The 19,031-nt window shown below is 38.9% G+C and overlaps 1 protein-coding gene across 4 annotated transcripts in view; it reads right to left on the bottom strand.

The window, feature by feature from the left end:
* The window catches only part of LOC150081741 (ATP-dependent RNA helicase DDX55), a 596,429-nt gene that overhangs the window by 524,453 nt on the left and 52,945 nt on the right, over nt 1-19,031 (bottom strand). For 3 of the 4 annotated variants that reach the window (XR_016547250.1, XM_090378843.1, XM_090378844.1), the window contains exon 3: nt 17,735-17,869. The exons of the other annotated variant lie outside the window; for it this stretch is intronic. Coding sequence is in view for 2 of the 3 variants with exons in the window: in XM_090378843.1 (XP_090234969.1) it covers nt 17,735-17,869 (135 nt within the window). In the remaining variant the exon portion in view is untranslated. The remainder of the gene's footprint in view (nt 1-17,734; nt 17,870-19,031) is intronic. 4 annotated transcript variants of the gene reach the window in all.

Raw genomic sequence — 19,031 nt, 5'->3', positions numbered from 1 at the left:
GCTTCTTCTATTTTCATCGGTGGTTCGTCATTAATATGTTCTTCTACAGAATGAATGACCTCCTTCCATTTCTTCATCCTCATGAGGAACTTGTTGAAAAATATCGATGATAATGTCGTTGATATCTATAGCACCATCTTCTGTAGTGAGGTTCGAGTCTATATCTTTGTAGCCAGGGTCACTTGTAGCCGAAGTGTCGTACATTATCAATAGATGCTGAAGTTCTTGTTCTTCTTGGTGCTCCGCATTGCTGTTCACAACTTCAATTTTTGCGTTTGAGAAGCCAGACTTTACAAAACAGTTCACGACAGTTTGTTTTCTAATTGCGTTTACTGAAGAGGAAATCCATTGAATCGCATCTAGGATGCTGATTTTCTTTGCAAGGTCACTCGCACATGTTACATCGTTCATGTTTGCAATGAGATGTCTTAAAACACGTTTTCTGTAGTGAAGTTTAAAATTATTTATTATCCCTTGATCCAAGGGCAGACACTCTGCAGATGTGTTTGGTGGCAGAAAAACGATTTGAATGTTGGACAACTCAATGTGCGGGTGAGAGGCAGCATTATCCATGAAAAGAATAATTTTTCTGTTTTGACGAATCATGTTTTGGTTAAAGTGACTTATCCATTCGCTCATGATATCTCGTGTCATCCACGCTTTTTTATTAGACTTCCAGTCAACATTCAAAAGATTCAACTTTATGCCCTTGAAACAACAAGGATTTTGTGGTTTTCCTATAACAAGAGGTTGTTCAAAGTCTCCCAGCATATTTGTACACAATAGTACAGTCAAGCGTTCCTTAGAAATTTTTCCGCCCTGGCACTTTTCGTTTTTTAGACTCATTGTTTTTTCAGGAAGAGCTTTAAAAAACAACCCTGTTTCGTCACAGTTGTAAATATCCTTAGCTTCAAAATCACGACATAATTTGACGGTCCACTCTGTTACAACCCCAGTATCAACAGATCCACCTTCACCACTTACGGTTTTCCAAGAAATTTTATGCCGAGTTTTGAACTTGTCTAGCCATCCCACAGAAGCTTTGAACTCATTTACTCCCATAGATTTCGCAACCTCCAAAGCCTTTTCCCTAATAATAGGCCCATTAATGGGAATTTTTTTAGCACGTTCGCGACAAAACCACTCATACGTAACATTGTCAATTTGAAGTCCAACAGTTTTCGGGAATGATTTTTGAACCTGATAATTTCCGTGTTGCCAAAATTATTTGAGCAGTTCATTTTTTTTTTCTTTAGGATGTAGCTTACCTGCGTCTTCCCGATTTTGAATTTTGCAGAGAGATTGCGAACACTATTTTTTTGCCGATCATACGCATTAATGAGTTCGACTTTATCTTTTATAGTTAAATGTTTACGAGAAGACATTGTGCACTTCACACGACACTGAAGAAAGCTGAAACTGAAAAGACGAAAGGCCGAACATATTCCCCCCCCCTCTGCACACACCGAATTCATCAGAAGTTTTACATATGCCTAAAAATTCTTGAAAAGGGGTTTAAAACCGCGACGTAAACCTTGATAAAATTCAGAGAATAGGAAATAGAAAATAAACACACGATCGAGGCAATACGTGGAAGAAAAGTTCCTAGAAAAAGGGCCGTGAGCTCTCCCGCAGTCCGTTATGGGGAGATCAAAGTAAGTGCTAATCTAAACGAAACAGTGCAGATTGCCTGTCCGCGTCCGTTACAGAGAATGTCCGCTAGACAGAAGCTGCGAACACGTTAAAACCAATGGAGGTGAGTTGGGGAATTTGAAAATGTCCATTGTAGAGAGATGTCCGTTAACGAGAGGTGTCCGTTAGGAGAAGTTTCACTGTACTCACCCTGGTGAAGACATCACCCCAGCGATCTCAACCATTCAGACAGCTCTTGAGACTCTCCCGGGGGGATGACTACTAATAGCCATGGATGCAAACTGCAGATCTCTGCTCTGGCACAGTCACACTCCTGACAGATCCGCACAAAGAAATGGTGCAAAATTAGAAGAATTCTTCCTAGCCACAGGCCTCCAAGTAATAAACTGTCCAGATCAACTTCCAACTTACAGCGGCTCCCTTTGGGAGAGCACCATAGATGTTACAGCAGCCAACTCAGACATTGCCAACAAACTAGCCAAATGGACTGTACAAGAAGCCTGGACCATGTCGGACCACAGAGCGATATCATTTTCTCTGGTTCGCTCTGTGGAATGGACCCCTCCGATCCCACGAGATGTGATATGGTACAATTCAAAAAAGGCAGACTGGCAACACTTTTGGACTGAGCTAACAAGAAGACTCCCTGAAGACACTCCCTTCAGACGATTGCGTACAGATTATTATCACTGCCAAAAGATCTGCATGTTATCGCTCCATCCCACGGAGAAGGCCCTACCGGTATGCAGTTCCCTGGTGGAATCCCCAACTACAGGATCTCAGAAGAAGAGCCCACCATGCAAGAAAAATGTTCCAGCAGGCTCGATCAAGGCTACCTCCCCATGAGGTAGATGCCGCCAGGGAGGCTTACCGCATTGTCAGAAATGAATACACAAAGCTAATACGTAAAGGTAAAAAGCAAACGTGGCAAACCCTGGTATCCACTTCTGGGAATAAGGACCCCGGGGCATCGTTTTCAAGATCGTAACAAACAAGCTGCCGCGAGGAGAGGTACTTGATGCGACACTAAAGATGGATGGCTTCTCTATTTACACCTGGAAGGATAGCATTAACAATAATCTAGACACCATTTATCCCATTGAAGCTGTAGCTATGACTCAACAACAAAAAGAAATAGTAGATGAAAATCACATCTATCATCCTGCCTCTGTGGAATCCCCCTTCACCAACACTGAGATGGGCTTGGCAATAAACAAAATGAAAGTAGGAAAAACACCTGGTGCAGATCTGCTGGAAGTGGATGTGGTTAAAAAATTTGCAGAATACTATCCTGTTTCTCTCCTAAGCCTTCTAAATAGGTGCCTGACAGAAGGCACGTTTCCAACATCCTGGAAAACGGCAACCCTGAAATTTATATTGAAAAATCCTGACAAGCCAACACAAATTCCAACCTCCTACCGCCCGATTGCCTTGCTCTCTGTAAGCCAAGTTACAAGAACGCCTGCTCCTATTTTGTTTAACCGCCAGATATGAAGAACAAAAACTTCCAAGTGACAAGCAATTTGGATTCAAAGCAGGTAGCAGCACAGAAGATGCCATTAACAGATTAATCACTCAAGCAACTCACACATCCTTTAAGTACTCCCTTGAATCATGGTAGACTTCGCTGGGGCCTTTGATCGACTATGGTGGCCCAAAGTTCTTCAGAGGCTTCGGCAATCAAATGTTTTCAACAACCTATACAACAGTTTAAGGTCATATTTAACTGGTAGAAAAGTCCAAGTTACCAACAGATTCCAGACAGTGGCTAGGTACATCAATCGAGGCTATCCGCAGGGCTCTGTGCTTGGCCCTTTCCTCTGGTCTATTGTCCTGGATGAGTTCCTGGGCATGGACCTGGGAGATGTTGAGCCCTTGGCCTTAGTGGATGATCTTGTCCTTTTGGTATGTGCTAACACCAGGACGAACCTGGAGAAAATGGCAAATGGAGCACTGGTAAAACTTCAGAACTGGGCAGCCCTGCACAACCTTACCATTTCAGGAGAGAAAACAAAATCTATACTCCTTAAAGACAGGTTACAAATCACAAGACCACCTACAATAAAATTAAACTTTACACCCATACGTCTGCACACTGAAGTCAAGCTCCTAGGTATCTTCTTAGACTCGGGGCTTACCTTCCAACACCACCATCTAAAGTATCTAGCCAACAAAATTCAAAGGTACAGTGCTATGATAAGGCGGGTCAGCAGGGCACACTGGGGGGCTGAAGCACAAAGCTCTTACTCTCATATACCAAGCGGTATACGTGCCAATTGTGTGTTATGGTGCATTCATCTGGTACCAAAAAGCCATCCTAGCAAGAAATAAACGTAAGTTGGATTCAATCCACAGGTTCATGCTCCTTTCAATTTACAGGGCAGGCCACACCATCAGCACCCCTGCTCTGCAGGTATTAACTAGATGTCAGCCACTATACTTAGAAGTGGTTAAAAGAGGGCTTTTTTATCATTTAAGGAAGGGAGTTCCAACCCAACTGCTTAATTTTCAACTTGACACCACACAAACGGCACCAGGCAGGAAAGACAATGGATAACCCAACATCTACAAGAGATATGGCAACATGACTGGGACACTACAACAAAAGGGGCCATCACATCTATAAGTTCAAATCACTCAGAACTTCCACCCTGGCTCTCGCCTGGCCTCCATGTGACCTTTATCATCACCAGCCATGGATCCTTCCAACAAAAACTGACCGCCGTGGGAATCGAGAATGATCCATGTTGCCACTGCGGCGAAGAGCAGTCCTGAGGGCACCTCATGTATGAGTGCCCCAGCTACGACAACATTAGGCTTAAATTCCTCACCACAATACAGAGAAACCCTAGCAATCAAGAATTCACTCTGCTACTCGAGGAAGATACCTATAAGGCATTAACCACCTACGCGCAGGAAACATTTGCACTTAGGTGAGCTAAGATTGCAGAACGCAGAGCCCAAGAACTAAACTGGACCGGCGTGGGATAACTCTCCATCCCCCCCCCCCCCCCAGAACAACACAGACATGATCATGCTAACCCTAATAGGGTAGGATCTATTGCAGGCACCATCCAAGGTGCGGGATGCTGGCACTCCACGGAGTGCGTCATTTAAAAGTCATCGCAAAGACTTTTAAATATTTTTTTTTATTATTTTTTTTTTTTAAATTTATTTATATATATATATATATATATATATATATATTTTTTTTTTTTTTTTTTTTATGAAAACCCCAAACACGAAAGGTATCAAAACCTATAGTACTTAGTACCGTGCATGGGTTGAAGGAGAAGTATGGGGGGGGGGGATGCCAGAAACTTTGCTCTAGAGACTAAACATGGGTTTCACCACTTCAAGCCTCCAACAAGCAAAGTGGTGGTATTTCACCGGTTGATGAAAGTCATTTACCACCTGCTATATATATATATATATATATACAGTGAAACTTCTCCTAACGGACACCTCTCTTTAACGGACATCTCTCTACAACGGACATTTTCAAATTCCCCAACTTAACGTGTTTTAACGTTTTCAGCTTCTGTCTAGCGGACATTCTCTGTAACGGACGCGGACAGGCAATCTGCACTGTTTCGTTTAGATTAGCACTTAATTTGATCTCCCCATAACGGACAGCGGGCGAGCTCATGGCCCTTTTTCTAGGAACATTCCTTCCACGTATTGCCTCAATTGTGTGTTTATTTTCTATTTCCGATTCTCTGAATTTTATCAAGGTTTACGCCACGGTTCTAAACCCTTTTACAAGAATTTTAAGGCATGTGTAAAACTTCTGATGAATTCGGTGTGTGCAGGGGGGGGGGGGGCAAATTTTGTTGGCCTTTCGTCTTTTGAGTTTCAGTTTTCAGTTTTGTTCAGTGTCGTGTGAAGTGCACAATGTCTTCTCATAAACATTTAACTTTAAAAGATAAAGTCGAACTCATTAATGCGTATGATCGGCAAAAAAATAGTGTTCGCGTTCTCGCTGCAAAATTCAAAATCGGGAAGACGCAGGTAAGCGACATCCTAAAGGAAAAAAAATGAACTGCTCAAACAAGTTTGGCAACACGTAAATGATCAGGTTCAAAAATCATTCCCGAAAACTGTTGGACTTCAAATTAACAATGTTACGTATGAGGGGATTTGTCGCGCATGTGCTAAAAAAATTCCTATTAATGGGCCTATTATTAGGGAAAAGGCTTTGGAGGTTGCGAAATCTATGGGAGTAAATGAGTTCAAAGCTTCTGTGGGATGGCTAGACAAGTTCAAAACTCGGCATAAAATTTCTTGGAAAACCGTAAGTGGTGAAGGTGGATCTGTTGATACTGGGGTTGTAACAGAGTGGACCGTCAAATTATGTCGTGATTTTGAAGCTAAGGATATTTACAACTGTGACGAAACAGGGTTGTTTTTTAAAGCTCTTCCTGAAAAAACAATGAGTCTAAAAATCGAAAAGTGCCAGGGCGGAAAAATTTATAAGGAACGCTTGACTGTACTATTGTGTACAAATATGCTGGGAAACTTTGTACAACCTCTTGTTATAGGAAAACCACAAAATCCTCGTTGTTTCAAGGGCATAAAGTTGAATCTTTTGAATGTTGACTAGAAGTTTAATAAAAAAGCGTAGATGACACGAGATATCATGAGCGAATGGATAAGTCAGTTTAAGCAAAACATGATTCGTCAAAACAGAAAAATTATTCTTTTCATGGATAATGCTGCATCTCACCCGCACACTGAATTGTCCGACATTCAAATCGTTTTTCTGCCACCAAACACATCTGCAGAGTGTCTGCCCTTGGATCAAGGGATAATAAATAATTTTAAACTTCACTACAGAAAACGTGTTTTAAGACATCTCATTGCAAACATGAACGATGTAACATGAGTGTGTGACCTTGCAAAGAAATTCAGCATCCTAGATGCGATTCAATGGATTTCCTCTTCAGTAAACGCAATTAGAAAACAAACTGTTGTGAACTGTTTTGTAAAGTCTGGCTTCTCAAAGAAGTTGTGAACAGCAATGTGGAGCACCAAGAAGAACAAGAACTTCAACATCTATTGATAATGTATGATACTTCCGCTACAAGTGACCCTGGCTACAAAGATATAGACTCGAACCTCACTACAGAAGATGGTGCTCTAGATATCAACGACATTATCGTCGATATTTTTCAAGAAGTTCCTCATGAGGATGAAGAAATGGAAGGAGGTCATTCTGTCGAAGAACATATTAACGACGAACCACCGATGAAAACAGAAGAAGCGCTCATACAAATAAATCATTTAAAAATGTTTTTCGCCGCTGAAGAAGATACTGAAGGACTTTCGATTGTTTCCGCACTCCAAACAAATGTTGAAAACAAAATTATCAGCTGGAAGAAGGTGCAGAAGAAAATAAGTGACTACTGTATGTATTTTTCTTAAGATAAAGTCATAATATGCATAGCACAATTGTATGTATATTATTTACAAAAATATTGTGCAAAATCTGTATATATTTTAATTTTACATTAAACGTTTAACGATTTTTCTTTCCTTTTTTTTTTTTAGGAGGCCAGCCAGAGTATAATGGGCAGCCTGGCTCACCTTCCAGTGGTGGTGGCGGGCAACATGGGGTTCCCTTAGGGGCCTTGAGGCTAAGCAGCCAGAGAAAGAACAACAGAACACAGCACTACTCTGTAACCAGGCACACACTTTTTCTGGCTTTTACAGAGATTCTGTAATTCTTCACAAAGTACCATGGTGCAGATGTGGGAAACCACCGGTGGCACCTTCCACAAAACACTATGCCACTATGCCACAAAAGGTTTTTTTTCTGTAAATATCGATGCAAAATAACTGCTGAGTTCATCTGCAACGGCAGCTGGTGAATTTAATACCATCCCCTTTCCCTTACGTAAAGGTCCGATCTGGTTTGTCCTGCTCTTCTTAGCATTTATAAATGTAAGGATTCCTTATTCCCCTTCTTTGCTCTGTTTGCTAGCGATTTCTCATAAACTGCCTTTGCCTGTCAAACCTTCTCTGTGGCTCTATTACAGATCATCTTGTAGCTGTTATAGGCTTCAGTACTTTTTATTGCTCTGTACCTTTTCCATGCCACCTTTTTCTGCTCAAGTAATGTGGCAACTTCACTATTCATCCAACTTGGAACCCTCCTCATGGAGTATTTTTTTAATGGTAAATACGCATTCAAGGCGTCTGTGATTAATGTTTTAAAAGCATACCACAGTTCAATTGTATTCGTTCTCTGCGCGATATCTACTCAGTTAATAGAGGCCATGTAGCACCTCAAGGCATCGTAATTTCCTTTATGTCATCTGATTCATGGGTGATGATGAGGTCTAGGATATTCTTTTCTCTAGTACTTTCCCTGACATGATGATACAAATAACAGTCATCTAGTTGATCATTACTAATAATACTAATAGTTTAAAAATTTTGTTCCCCATGTCGAGTTTCCTTCCCATTTTACTCCAATCAATTAGAGGCAAATTGAAATCACCCATAATAAGACATTGATGCTTACTTGCCCATTCCATTTGCATGTAGAAGCTTTTGTCATAATCTTCACAATCACCTGGTCTGTAGATTACTCCTACTCGCATCATACCTTTGTTTCCAACTATCTCACACCATATACAGCTATGGTACTAGCACGTGAAACGTCTGAATCTGGAAAAGCTATCGTCGCACACAGGCTTCTTCTGATAAGCATTACCCCACCACCCCTTCTATCTACCTATCCTTCCTAAATACATTATACAAGCTGAAACTCATTATCCCCTTTTTCCGGGTGGCATCACGTTTCTGTAAGCCCTATTATGTCCGTGTTACTTGTTTTAACTAGCAGTTCGAATTTGCTCATTTTATTGACGACACTTCTAACATTACTATATAAACAATTAAGACTTACTGTTCTTATATATTTAAGAACCCTTGAAGTTTTTTAAGCTCTCTTCACTGGCATTAGCTACCCGCTCACTTGAAACGTTTCTGCCCTCAGAACATCTAGATAATATGTCCAGTTGGGGAAACAGATAACTCTTGAGGTATGTGCAAAAATTACTTTGACAAATATTATCAGATAAATGCATGTCAGTATTACCCACATCTCCCCCCCCCCCAACTAGCAGTTTCCCTGAACCTTTAAGGTATCCTCAATAATACTGGCAAAAACGTTTGCACCACCTTTGTTTAAGTGTATCCAGTCTCTACAAAAATTACTTCTACCTACAAGTGTGGGCCAAGCTGATAGAAATTCCCCCCCCCCCAAAAGCCTTGCAGAGTCCTTCAAGTCTTGAGTTAATCCACAAGGCTTTTAACATATAATCCCTCCTATCGACACACAGACATTGTGGCCTAGCTCGCGGCATTTCCTCAGCATGGTCTTTTTTTTTCCAACGAATCGTCAGATCGTGTACGTTTAATGTCATTAGTCACTACATGAATAATATTCTCTTTACTCCCCTTAAAATCTGACAAACTGTTGGTGATGTCATTAATCAGAGTATATGTCATTAATCATGTCAGAGTATATCTGCTCCCGGCAGATATACTCTGGTTCTACTCCTATCCTTATTACAAAAAATATTCCCTGTTTCCCTGACAATAGAGTCTCCTTATAAAACAAAGTCCTTTTGAGCCATAGTAGTTTGCACTTGGTTTTTCTGTTTTGAGGCTTGAATCGGGAGCGCATCACTTGGTAGATTGCTGGAGTCTTGAGTCCCTGACGAGCTCCCAGATGCATTATTCTCGAGGGCAAACACCCGTTTGTTTAGTGACTCAAATTGTTCCGTCAGTGCACCAAATTGTAATTTAAGATCGGAGCACACTTACATCGATCACAAAGAAAAGAATCCACAGGTGAGCTATGATTAGTAACCAGGTCGACCTTGGAAAACATTCCACAGGTTCCGCAACGGATTAAATCATGACTCACATGTAAATCGCCATCGGCTATTTCTGTGTGATTACGATACCCTGTGACGTGTTTAAGGCAGATCTCATAATTAACATTATAAAATTAGCTAAATATCAATGAAAATTAACTTTAAAAAATTATATCTATAATATTATAAAAAAAATCAAACTGTTAATGGAAAACCTATAACAAAATAATCCAACAATATACTAAATAAATCAAATATTTAAAAGCAATAATCAACAGTAATCCAATCCACTAAACTGAAGAGCCCTGACGAAGCGTATCCACTCACCTTGAATGCCAACACTAATGTTGTAATTGCTCTAAATTTTAAAATTGATTTATTATTTTTAATTGCATTTTCTAAATTATTTGGAGATATTCTGCTACAATTTAGTCTTACTACCTTTTCTTCTCCCTCCCTATTGATTAATCATTGTGTTTAATTTATTATTTTTCCTCAACAGTTTTGCCATGTTACGAGCATTAGTTTTGATTTAATATTAGTTATACCAGGGGTCATTAGAGAACAGGCATTCTATGTGTTATCAGACACTCAGTCTAAAACACTGATGGATCCAATATCTTTCTATCTCAGTAGATTTAGGAGAAGTCCAGTTGGCCTACCTCCCTAAAATCCACTCATGCACACCTTCTCGATGGTAAGCTCTGTTACGTCACTTAGGTGGCAAGAACACGTAGAGTGGTTCTCTTCAAGACGCCTGGTCATCGTGAAGAGGAAAAGACCAAACCCTCCAGCACATGACAGCAGAACGAAACAAATGGTCCACAGTGGCTTTCACTTCCCCACTTACGGCAGTGAGAGGATCAGAGTGAAAACAGAGGGTGCTAAGAATCTCTGGGTACGACCAGGCTGCCACGCACAGAAACTGAACTTGGCCAGTTACAACGTAAGATCACTCATCGGTGAAGACAGGATATTAGAGCTGGAAAAGGAATTAGAAAATGTGAATTGGAATATCATCGGTTTTGCTGAAACAAGAAGAAGAAATGAATTGTTTATATCATTTCTTCTTCTTTATTTATAAGTATATCAAGTAGAAATCTGCTGTACCAATGGAAACAGTGAAAGGATGGAAGGTGGAGTTGGTTTCTGGTCCATAAAGACATAAAAAACAACATTTTGGAATTCAAAAGTACATCACCAAGGGTGTTAAGACTACTACTCAGAATTTCTAAGAGGTACAAGCTAAAGGTTATAATGATTTATGCACCAACATCGAGCCACGATGAAGAAGAGGTTGAAGAAATATACACTGAAATTGAGTCTTCTAGATGAGCAGAAAATCAACTACACTATCATTATGGGGGACTTCAATGCTAAAGTTGGAAAAAGACAAAACAGCACAGAAAGGGGAACTATAGGAAATTTTGGAATTGGTGAAAGAAATGAAAGAGGTGAAAGACTTGTGGACTTTGCAGAATCTCGAGGAATTGTCAGTAACGAACACTTTTTTTCAAGAAAAAGGTGAACAGAAAGTGGAAATGGAAGAGCCGAAATGGATTAACAACTAATGAAATCGACTTCATCCTCACTAACAGAAGATATATCATGAAAGATGTTACCGTCCTCAACAAGGTAAATGTTGGAAGTGATCACAGAATGATAAGATGCACATTTGATATAGATGTAAGAGAAGAAAGGAAAAAACTGACTTGAGTAATTAATACGGAGGTCTTTGAGATAACAGAAGAGGAGAAAAAGCAGTATGTACTGGAACTTAACAAGTTTGAGCTTCTGCAGAAAGCTCAGGACCAAGATATCGATAAGGAATATTAAAAATTTCTGAAAGTGATAAAGCCCAAGAAACCTATAGGTAAAAAGAAATCCAAAGAAGAAAAAATTAATCAAGAAACATTTGTCATGATGAACCGAAGACGACAAACGAAGAGCAAGATAAACAGTGACAAGGAGAAAATTGAGTTATGTAAAGCCATTAGAAAGAGACTCAGAGAGGACATAAGATTTAACACAAGAAAAGTAGAACAAGCATTAAGGAAAAACAAAGGATTGAAATCAGCAGCCATGCGCAGTAATATAGAAAGATACTGAAACTGAAGAATAGCGTGGGTATACTTATAAATAGCAGAGAAGGCATAATTCAAATAGCAGAAGACTACTACAGAGAATTATACAAGGAGCGAGGGAATGATGCCAGCAGTGGGGAAGATGGATTGAAAAGTAGCGACACATACGACATACCCGATATTCTTCCTGATGAGGTAGAACATGCATTGAAGAAAATGAAGAATCAGAAATCCCCCGGGGAAGATGAAGTTACTGTAGAGTTGTTAAAATTGGGAGGAAGAGAAACATGGCACAAAAACTGGCAAGACTCTTCACAAAATGCATTAGAAAAAGTGTGATGCCTAAGGAGTGGAATAATGCAACCATAGTTTTGCTGCATAAGACAGGAGATAAATCAGAAAATGGAAATTATAGACCAATTAAAAAAACAGGCAAAGGTTTTACAGCTCCAGCAAATAAACAAGTTTTTGCTTTTTTATTGACTTAAATTGGCATATTAATTTATTTTTTAGAGTTGCTTTATATTCCTAGTAGCAATACTTCAGTTTAAATTGAATTTAGATAGAGATTGTGTAGGTTATTACTTAGAATCGGTAAGGGTATCAAATCCATGTGTGGACAGGTTTTGCAGCTCCCTGTAAACGAAAGATTTTAATTATACTTAGCCGCTTTATTGACTTAATTGTTAGATTAAATTATTTTCTATAAGTAGCTTAGAGACCTAGTCAAGATACTTATAGAAATTGCGCGATTTGGAAAGTAAACAATACCTCGTGTCCGTAGATTAACCGTTCGTAACTTGCCGCCATTGTTATGCGATATGTGTGCTAGTGTAAGGTTTAACGGAAAACTAGATAGCGAGTATAGTAGTACCAATTAATCAGTAAAATTTATTATTCTTATTAAATTTCATTGTCAATTGAATTGTACTTTTTTTAACTAAATAAATATAGCAACCTAGTTATTACAAACACAACATCATAAATTGATACATATAAGTTGACAGGGGATAACAAAGTCATATAACGTAACTCGCAGATAACATTCGATACCGAAATACATATATATAGTGTTATAACTACATTGGAATATAGGTTTAGGGTTATATTTTGTATTGGAATTTTATTGAACTTGAATAGAAATCATGACTCAGACCAGAGCAGAAAAGCAAAAGGCTCAAACTAGTGGAAGTGCTGTGGCTCAGAGCAGAACTGAGGGGGGGGAGGGGACGGTTGTCCTCTGAATCACAGTCTATCGAAACGCACTGCTTGTTTGATGTTTGTGGACAACCAGGAACGGGACGTGATATTGCCAAGTGGAATGTCTTTGTGTGTGTGTGCGCACGCGATGTAAGGGGTGCAAGGAAATCAGGCGCCAACTCGGCATTGTTATGGGCTTATATGAGAGCTTGAAGGACAGGGTGGATGCCCTGGAAGGATTTAAATTGAGGGGGCCCATCAACTCTCAGCTGCCCACATCAATACCAGAGCTTGCACTTGAACACCACACAACACAGGGGCAACCCGCAAGGCAGAATGTGATGGTCCCAAAGAAACTAGTTGTTGTAGGTGACTATTGTCAGGGGAAACGGGGAACATATTGTGCAAAAAGGATAGATGGAACAAGACCAGGGGCAAAAGGTAGATCTGCCAGGGGCAAAGGTTGATGATGTTATAGGGCAGATATTACCCTTTAAGGGCAGAAAGGGTGATATTGTTGTACACGTCGGCACTAATGATATTAAGAGTGGGAGACCGGCAGAATTACTTAACAAGTACAAGACAATGCTGAAAAAAAGTCTTGAGTTAGGGGTTGAATTTGAAAGTGTCTGCAATTCTGTCCAGACACGATAGGAGGGAGTATATGGTGAGAGCTTTGTTGATCAATTCGGCCCTGGAGAGATTGTGGAAGGCTCAAGGGGTAGAATTTTTCTCAGCCTAGTCTGTGCTTGTTAACAGGTTATTTGGTTTTTAGGAGCATTAGCAACTAAGGCCATATTGCTCCGCGGATGTGCGGTGGTCATTCCCTGACCTTTCCGCATCCTCTGTATTTGGTGGTCACGGGATAGAACCCTGGTCTAATCAAGAAGCGTGTGCTACGCACTGCTGCTCCTGCCCACCTGGCTACGGAGGCGCCTTTGTTAACAGGAGAGACTGCTTCTACAGGGATGGGATACACTTAAATTAACACTTAATTTTAAATTTCATTAAAGATGAAAATGTTAAATTTTGGTTATTATTTGTTCAAAATCATCTTAAAAACTTCAATCAAAGCATTGGGCAAATAGAGCGAGTAAATATCTCAGCTAAAATTGGGCACTTTGGCTGATTCAAAAAGTAATTTTTTTAAAGGCCAAACATTTCTAAAATTCTGTTTATCACAGGTAGCAAGGAAAGAAACAGTGTATTGCCATGCTGAAGTAAATTTTTATACTCAACGTGAACCTTTTCACAGAAAGTTTGCAGTTCTGTTACTCTAACTGTATATTTGTGAAAATATTTATAAATTTTTACAACTAAAGCTTCCAATCTATTAGGAGAGTATCACAACTTGTTTCTACATAATTATGAATAATATGAGCAGCACCAGGGGTGCATTCAGGTGTGGGCAGAGGTTATATGCTCCCTTTAACCAAAAATTTGAAATTAAAGAAACAGAACGCTGGAGGTGTTCTTTCAAAAAAAACTCAAAAGCCTGGATGCCATGCCCATCCTTACAATACCTGGATACGCCACTGAGCAACGCAACCAATTCAGAGCAGGTCTCTGTTCAGGAAGTTTCTTAATTTGTTTGCAACATTGTTCATTCCACAATGTTGTACACCACCAAATTTGTGTTATCACAACAAAAACATAACTTTATCAACAATATCAAATTTTTCAATTGATTTTACAATGGAATCTACAATAATATTTACATTTCACCTTTAACAGAATAAACCTCTAGTAGTTTTACATTAACTCCATTTCTAGGATTAAAATAACAAATCATTATTGTAATCAATTTAACTGCTTTTCAATTTGAAGCATCAAATGATATGGTAATGAAACGTATACCAGTTAACTCCATTCATAGCTCTTCCTCTGCTAACGGAACCAAGACATTGACAGCAATTGCTTCACTTTTCATACATGCATAGGAGAATTTGGAGTTAAATATCAGAGATTAATTTAGATGAACAATCACTGGATGTAAATGAAAAATCATGCTTCACGTAGTGATATGCGAAAGCATCTTCTGCAGCTGCACAAGCAAGTCTGTCATTTTCAGGATCAGTCTTCTCAAAATAACAAAATAATGAAAGAGCTTCGAAAAAGAAACCGCAGTCTCTAGCACAGATTTGTGTTTCTTCGTTTTTATATGATCTGTTATATCACTACAACCCCCATGGAATACTGAAAATATAGACAAATACTGTGTACAGGAAACAAGACTGGCTGAGTTACATATTTGAAAAAAAACAAAAGTTATAGCATTTGCCGACAATCTGACCATCGTTGTCTCTGCAGATGCACAAGCAAGTCCGTCATTTTCAGGATCAGTCTTCTGAAAATAACTCTTAAGAGCTTCAAAAAAGAAACCACAGTCTAGTGCAGATTTGCGTTTCTTCATTTTTATATGATCTGTTATATCACTACAACCCCCATGGGATATTGAAAACGTAGACAAATATTGTGTACAGGAAACAAGACTGGCTGAGTTACACATTTGAAAAAACAAAAGTTATAGCATTTGCCAACGATCTGACCATCATTGTCTCTGGAAAATCGCACACAGCAATAGAACAAGCAGCCCAAACGATCCTCATTAGTCTAATATCATGGACCACACTGATGGTGTTTAAAACCAGATTAGATCTGAGAAGGCCCCCTCAGGTCAAAATTAACGGAATTCAACTCCCCATCGCCGAACAAACACGAGTTCTTGGTGTAATAATGGATCATCGACTCTCCTTCCTCCCGCACCTGCAGCATGTTCACAACAAAACAAAGAATTCACTGCATACATAGTTAGTGTCAAGGAACGAGTGGGGACTCTCAAGGCACACCTTGCCCCTCTATTATAAGGCGGTTTTTCTGCCCATTGTCTCATACGCAGCAGGGGCCTGGTTACACCAGGACAAGAACAGTAAAATGAAGAAAAAATTTGCTTCAATCCAAAGATCAATGCTGCTGGCCTCCCATCGGGTTTGCCACACAGTCTCCATGGCTGCATTACAAGTATTGGCTAGTGACCTACCATTGGACCTCCGTTTTATCTTTAGGGGGGTTATCCTACAGATTCAAAAAACACATCCCAGCAGCAATAGCAGGAGTAGATATTAACCTAAACACAGAAGTTAAACACGAAAAAACACATTGTTATAATGAAATGGTAAAACTGTGACAGACCAGATGGGACACCTCACCAGTCGGAAAGGGTTTTCCTTCCACAGGTAACTTTCACTACAGCCAAAGCAACAAATAAGTGGTTCTCCCCAACCATCCAGCCTTCTTTCACTCTCACTGGGCATGGATCACTAAATAGCAAACTGCACCAGCTAGGACTCCTTGACACAGACTGCTGTCACTGTGGACAGGAGGAAAATTGGAGGCACATGCTCCTCAAATGCACCCGCTACCAAGAGCAAAGAAACAATCTAAAGGGGAAATCCCCACCTACAATGAAGAACAACTACACCAATTAATATATTTGAGAAGAGGAAGACCTATGCTAACCATCAAAACTACCAGACCCCAGGGACTTCACTGCCGACTGTTCCAACTGATAGAATACAATGGGATGAGTACCTGGAGGCAGTTGTCCAGATGATCGCTGCTTCTAGGTAGCCAAAAGGCCAAAACACAACACTACACTACACTACAGAACACACATATAAACTCACAGACAAATTTTTTATGTTCTATCACTTTCTCTCCCATGCAGGATGAAAAACTTCCCCCCCCCTTACCTTCTTCTTCCAATATCCTGTTCAACCTGCATGGGACTCTGGTTTCGTGCGGGATAAACTTTTTTTTTTTTTTTTTTTTTTTTTTTAACTACATGACATACACTGGCCTTACTTTGACAGAGTCTGTAAAAACTGAACTGAGCAATGAGGTAGAGATGAACTTTTGTTCTAGGAGCCACCCATACAAAAACACAAATACAAAACAGGAAACACAATCAGGCGATATCAACTTGAGAAATAAATTCTGCACATGGCTGTTCATTAAAAGAGATTTTTTTTTTCATTGATATGGATGAAAATAAAATTTATTTCATTAATTGTTATAGTTAAAGCCTTCTCCAGTGGATTTTAAAATAATAGCTGCTTTTTAATGAAAAATATTTGCTCTGAGGGTAGCTAGAGAAAAGTTTACAGACTGCCATATGGTTTAACTGGTCCACTGTCTGGTTGTGTAATAGATAGTACTGCTGTGTTTGAGATTTAGTATAGCATGATAATTTATTTATTCCATATTTATTGTTTGTGTAAGATTCTACATTTGTGAGTAATTCTATTATGCCAACTGAGCTAACCAGGTGGGTAAAGTGGCTGCCTGGCAACCCAAAGGTCGCGGGTTCGAATCCCGCCTCGGGCTTCGATCAGAGTAAAATGCAAAAAACTTTGGGAGGTGCATTATGGCCACAGAAGCCAATGCGCAACAACTAACAAAAAAAATTCTATTATTAAGTAACTCAAAAGCCATAAATTCCATAGGAAGTTAGTGTTAATTAATCTCTATGAAATAGAAAAATAGACCAATAAGAAATTTACAGTTGAAATAAAAATATTTTTAACCGGGACATAAACCAAACTTTCTGGGACTGTCCCAGCTAAACCGGGACATATAGTCACCCTAACTACACAGAATGTGCTAAAAGCTTACTTAGTGTACATAGTCTTTTTTTTTTTCTTAAAAAAAAAGGCTATGTTTCTACAGTAAGTTTCAGTATAGAAATGCAATTTTTTGGAGGCTTTTTTTCCTTTTAGGAGCACACAAAATCCAGAAAATTAGAAGATTCAGCAAGAACCAGTTCCTTAGGGTGCTACATTTGAGAGGTTTGATTGACTACCTGCACTGAATATTTAACATCAAAAAAACATATTTAATACAATTTACCTCTTGTTTTTTTAATGGTTCTCCTTTTAATAAAATTTCCAGCAGAGGAACAATAAATGCTAAAGTTTTCCCACTTCCTGTAACTGCTTCAACAACCACATCTTTGTTAGATAAAAATAGAGGAATACATGCAGCCTAAAAATAACAAAGCAAAAAACTTAATCACAGAATTTATTAAAAATAACATGCAAATTATTTTTAAGAAGCAATAATCATTATGTTTCTCATATTTTCATTAATAATATTATATCTACAAAAAGATTTCTTATCAGTCACCCCCCCCCATTTAATAGAGAAAACAATTTGACCATTCTGTGATGTGATATCTTGAATTTTTGTCATCATTGATCAAGTTCACATCATATTTTGCATTATTCCTTACAAAAAAATAAAGAAATGCTGGTTTAAATTTTTTTAACTTTACCATATTATTATACTAAAAAAAAAAAGTCTTCTGGAACAGACTAGAAATTATTATTATTATTATTATTATTATTATTAGCCATATGGTGCAAGGAAGCCTGAGGCTTAGGCTGCACCAGCCAAAAAAAACAAAAAATTTCTGAACTACCCCAAAAGAGAGAGAGAGAGAGAGAGCCAGAGAGAGAGAGAGAGAGAGAGAGAGAGAGAGAGAGAGAGAGCCAGAGAGAGAGAGAGAGAGAGAGAGAGAGGGAAATAAAAGGGAATCGCCAAGGAAGAGAAGAATGATGATATCCAGGTCAGGACCTTGGGTGTGCCAAGCCCACACTCACCAGATGTGGGGTACACATTACTGGGGTACACATTACTTGATAGTTTTAAATTCATCTAATGCCAATTTCCCAAAGCTGCCATATCAATGAAACTTACACTATGATCTTTGTTGGTCCACTCATTTTAAAATCTATGAAAATTTAAGGATTTTAAATTTTGTACATGAGCTTTTATCTATACATTAATTACATGACACATTAACCATTACCAGAGTACCAAAACAACACAAAATGAAAAAGCACAAGAGATAAATTACCAAATTATTACTCCCTCAAGTTACGATTGTGCATATGAACAAAGCTCCATTAAAATATTATGATGTTTCAAGCCTTCTTCAAATATTTTTTTTTTCCCCCTCAATAAATTAAAGAAGATAATATTTATTGCATCTGTATTCAATCAGAACCTAATGAAAGCTGGACACAACTGGATGGGCTTTTATTTTTCAACACAATCAGTAAAATTTGTTCCATACAATAATGCTGTCAATAGTTTAGTATCCACACTGAGGCCATCATACTACACCTTTATCAAAAGTCATGGA

This window comes from Mastigoproctus giganteus, chromosome 8 (genome assembly GCF_048544385.1).
Source record: "Mastigoproctus giganteus isolate SK-2022 chromosome 8, ASM4854438v1, whole genome shotgun sequence".
Lineage (NCBI taxonomy): Eukaryota > Metazoa > Arthropoda > Arachnida > Uropygi > Thelyphonidae > Mastigoproctus > Mastigoproctus giganteus.
This window is presented reverse-complemented; position numbering and strand designations above follow the sequence as displayed.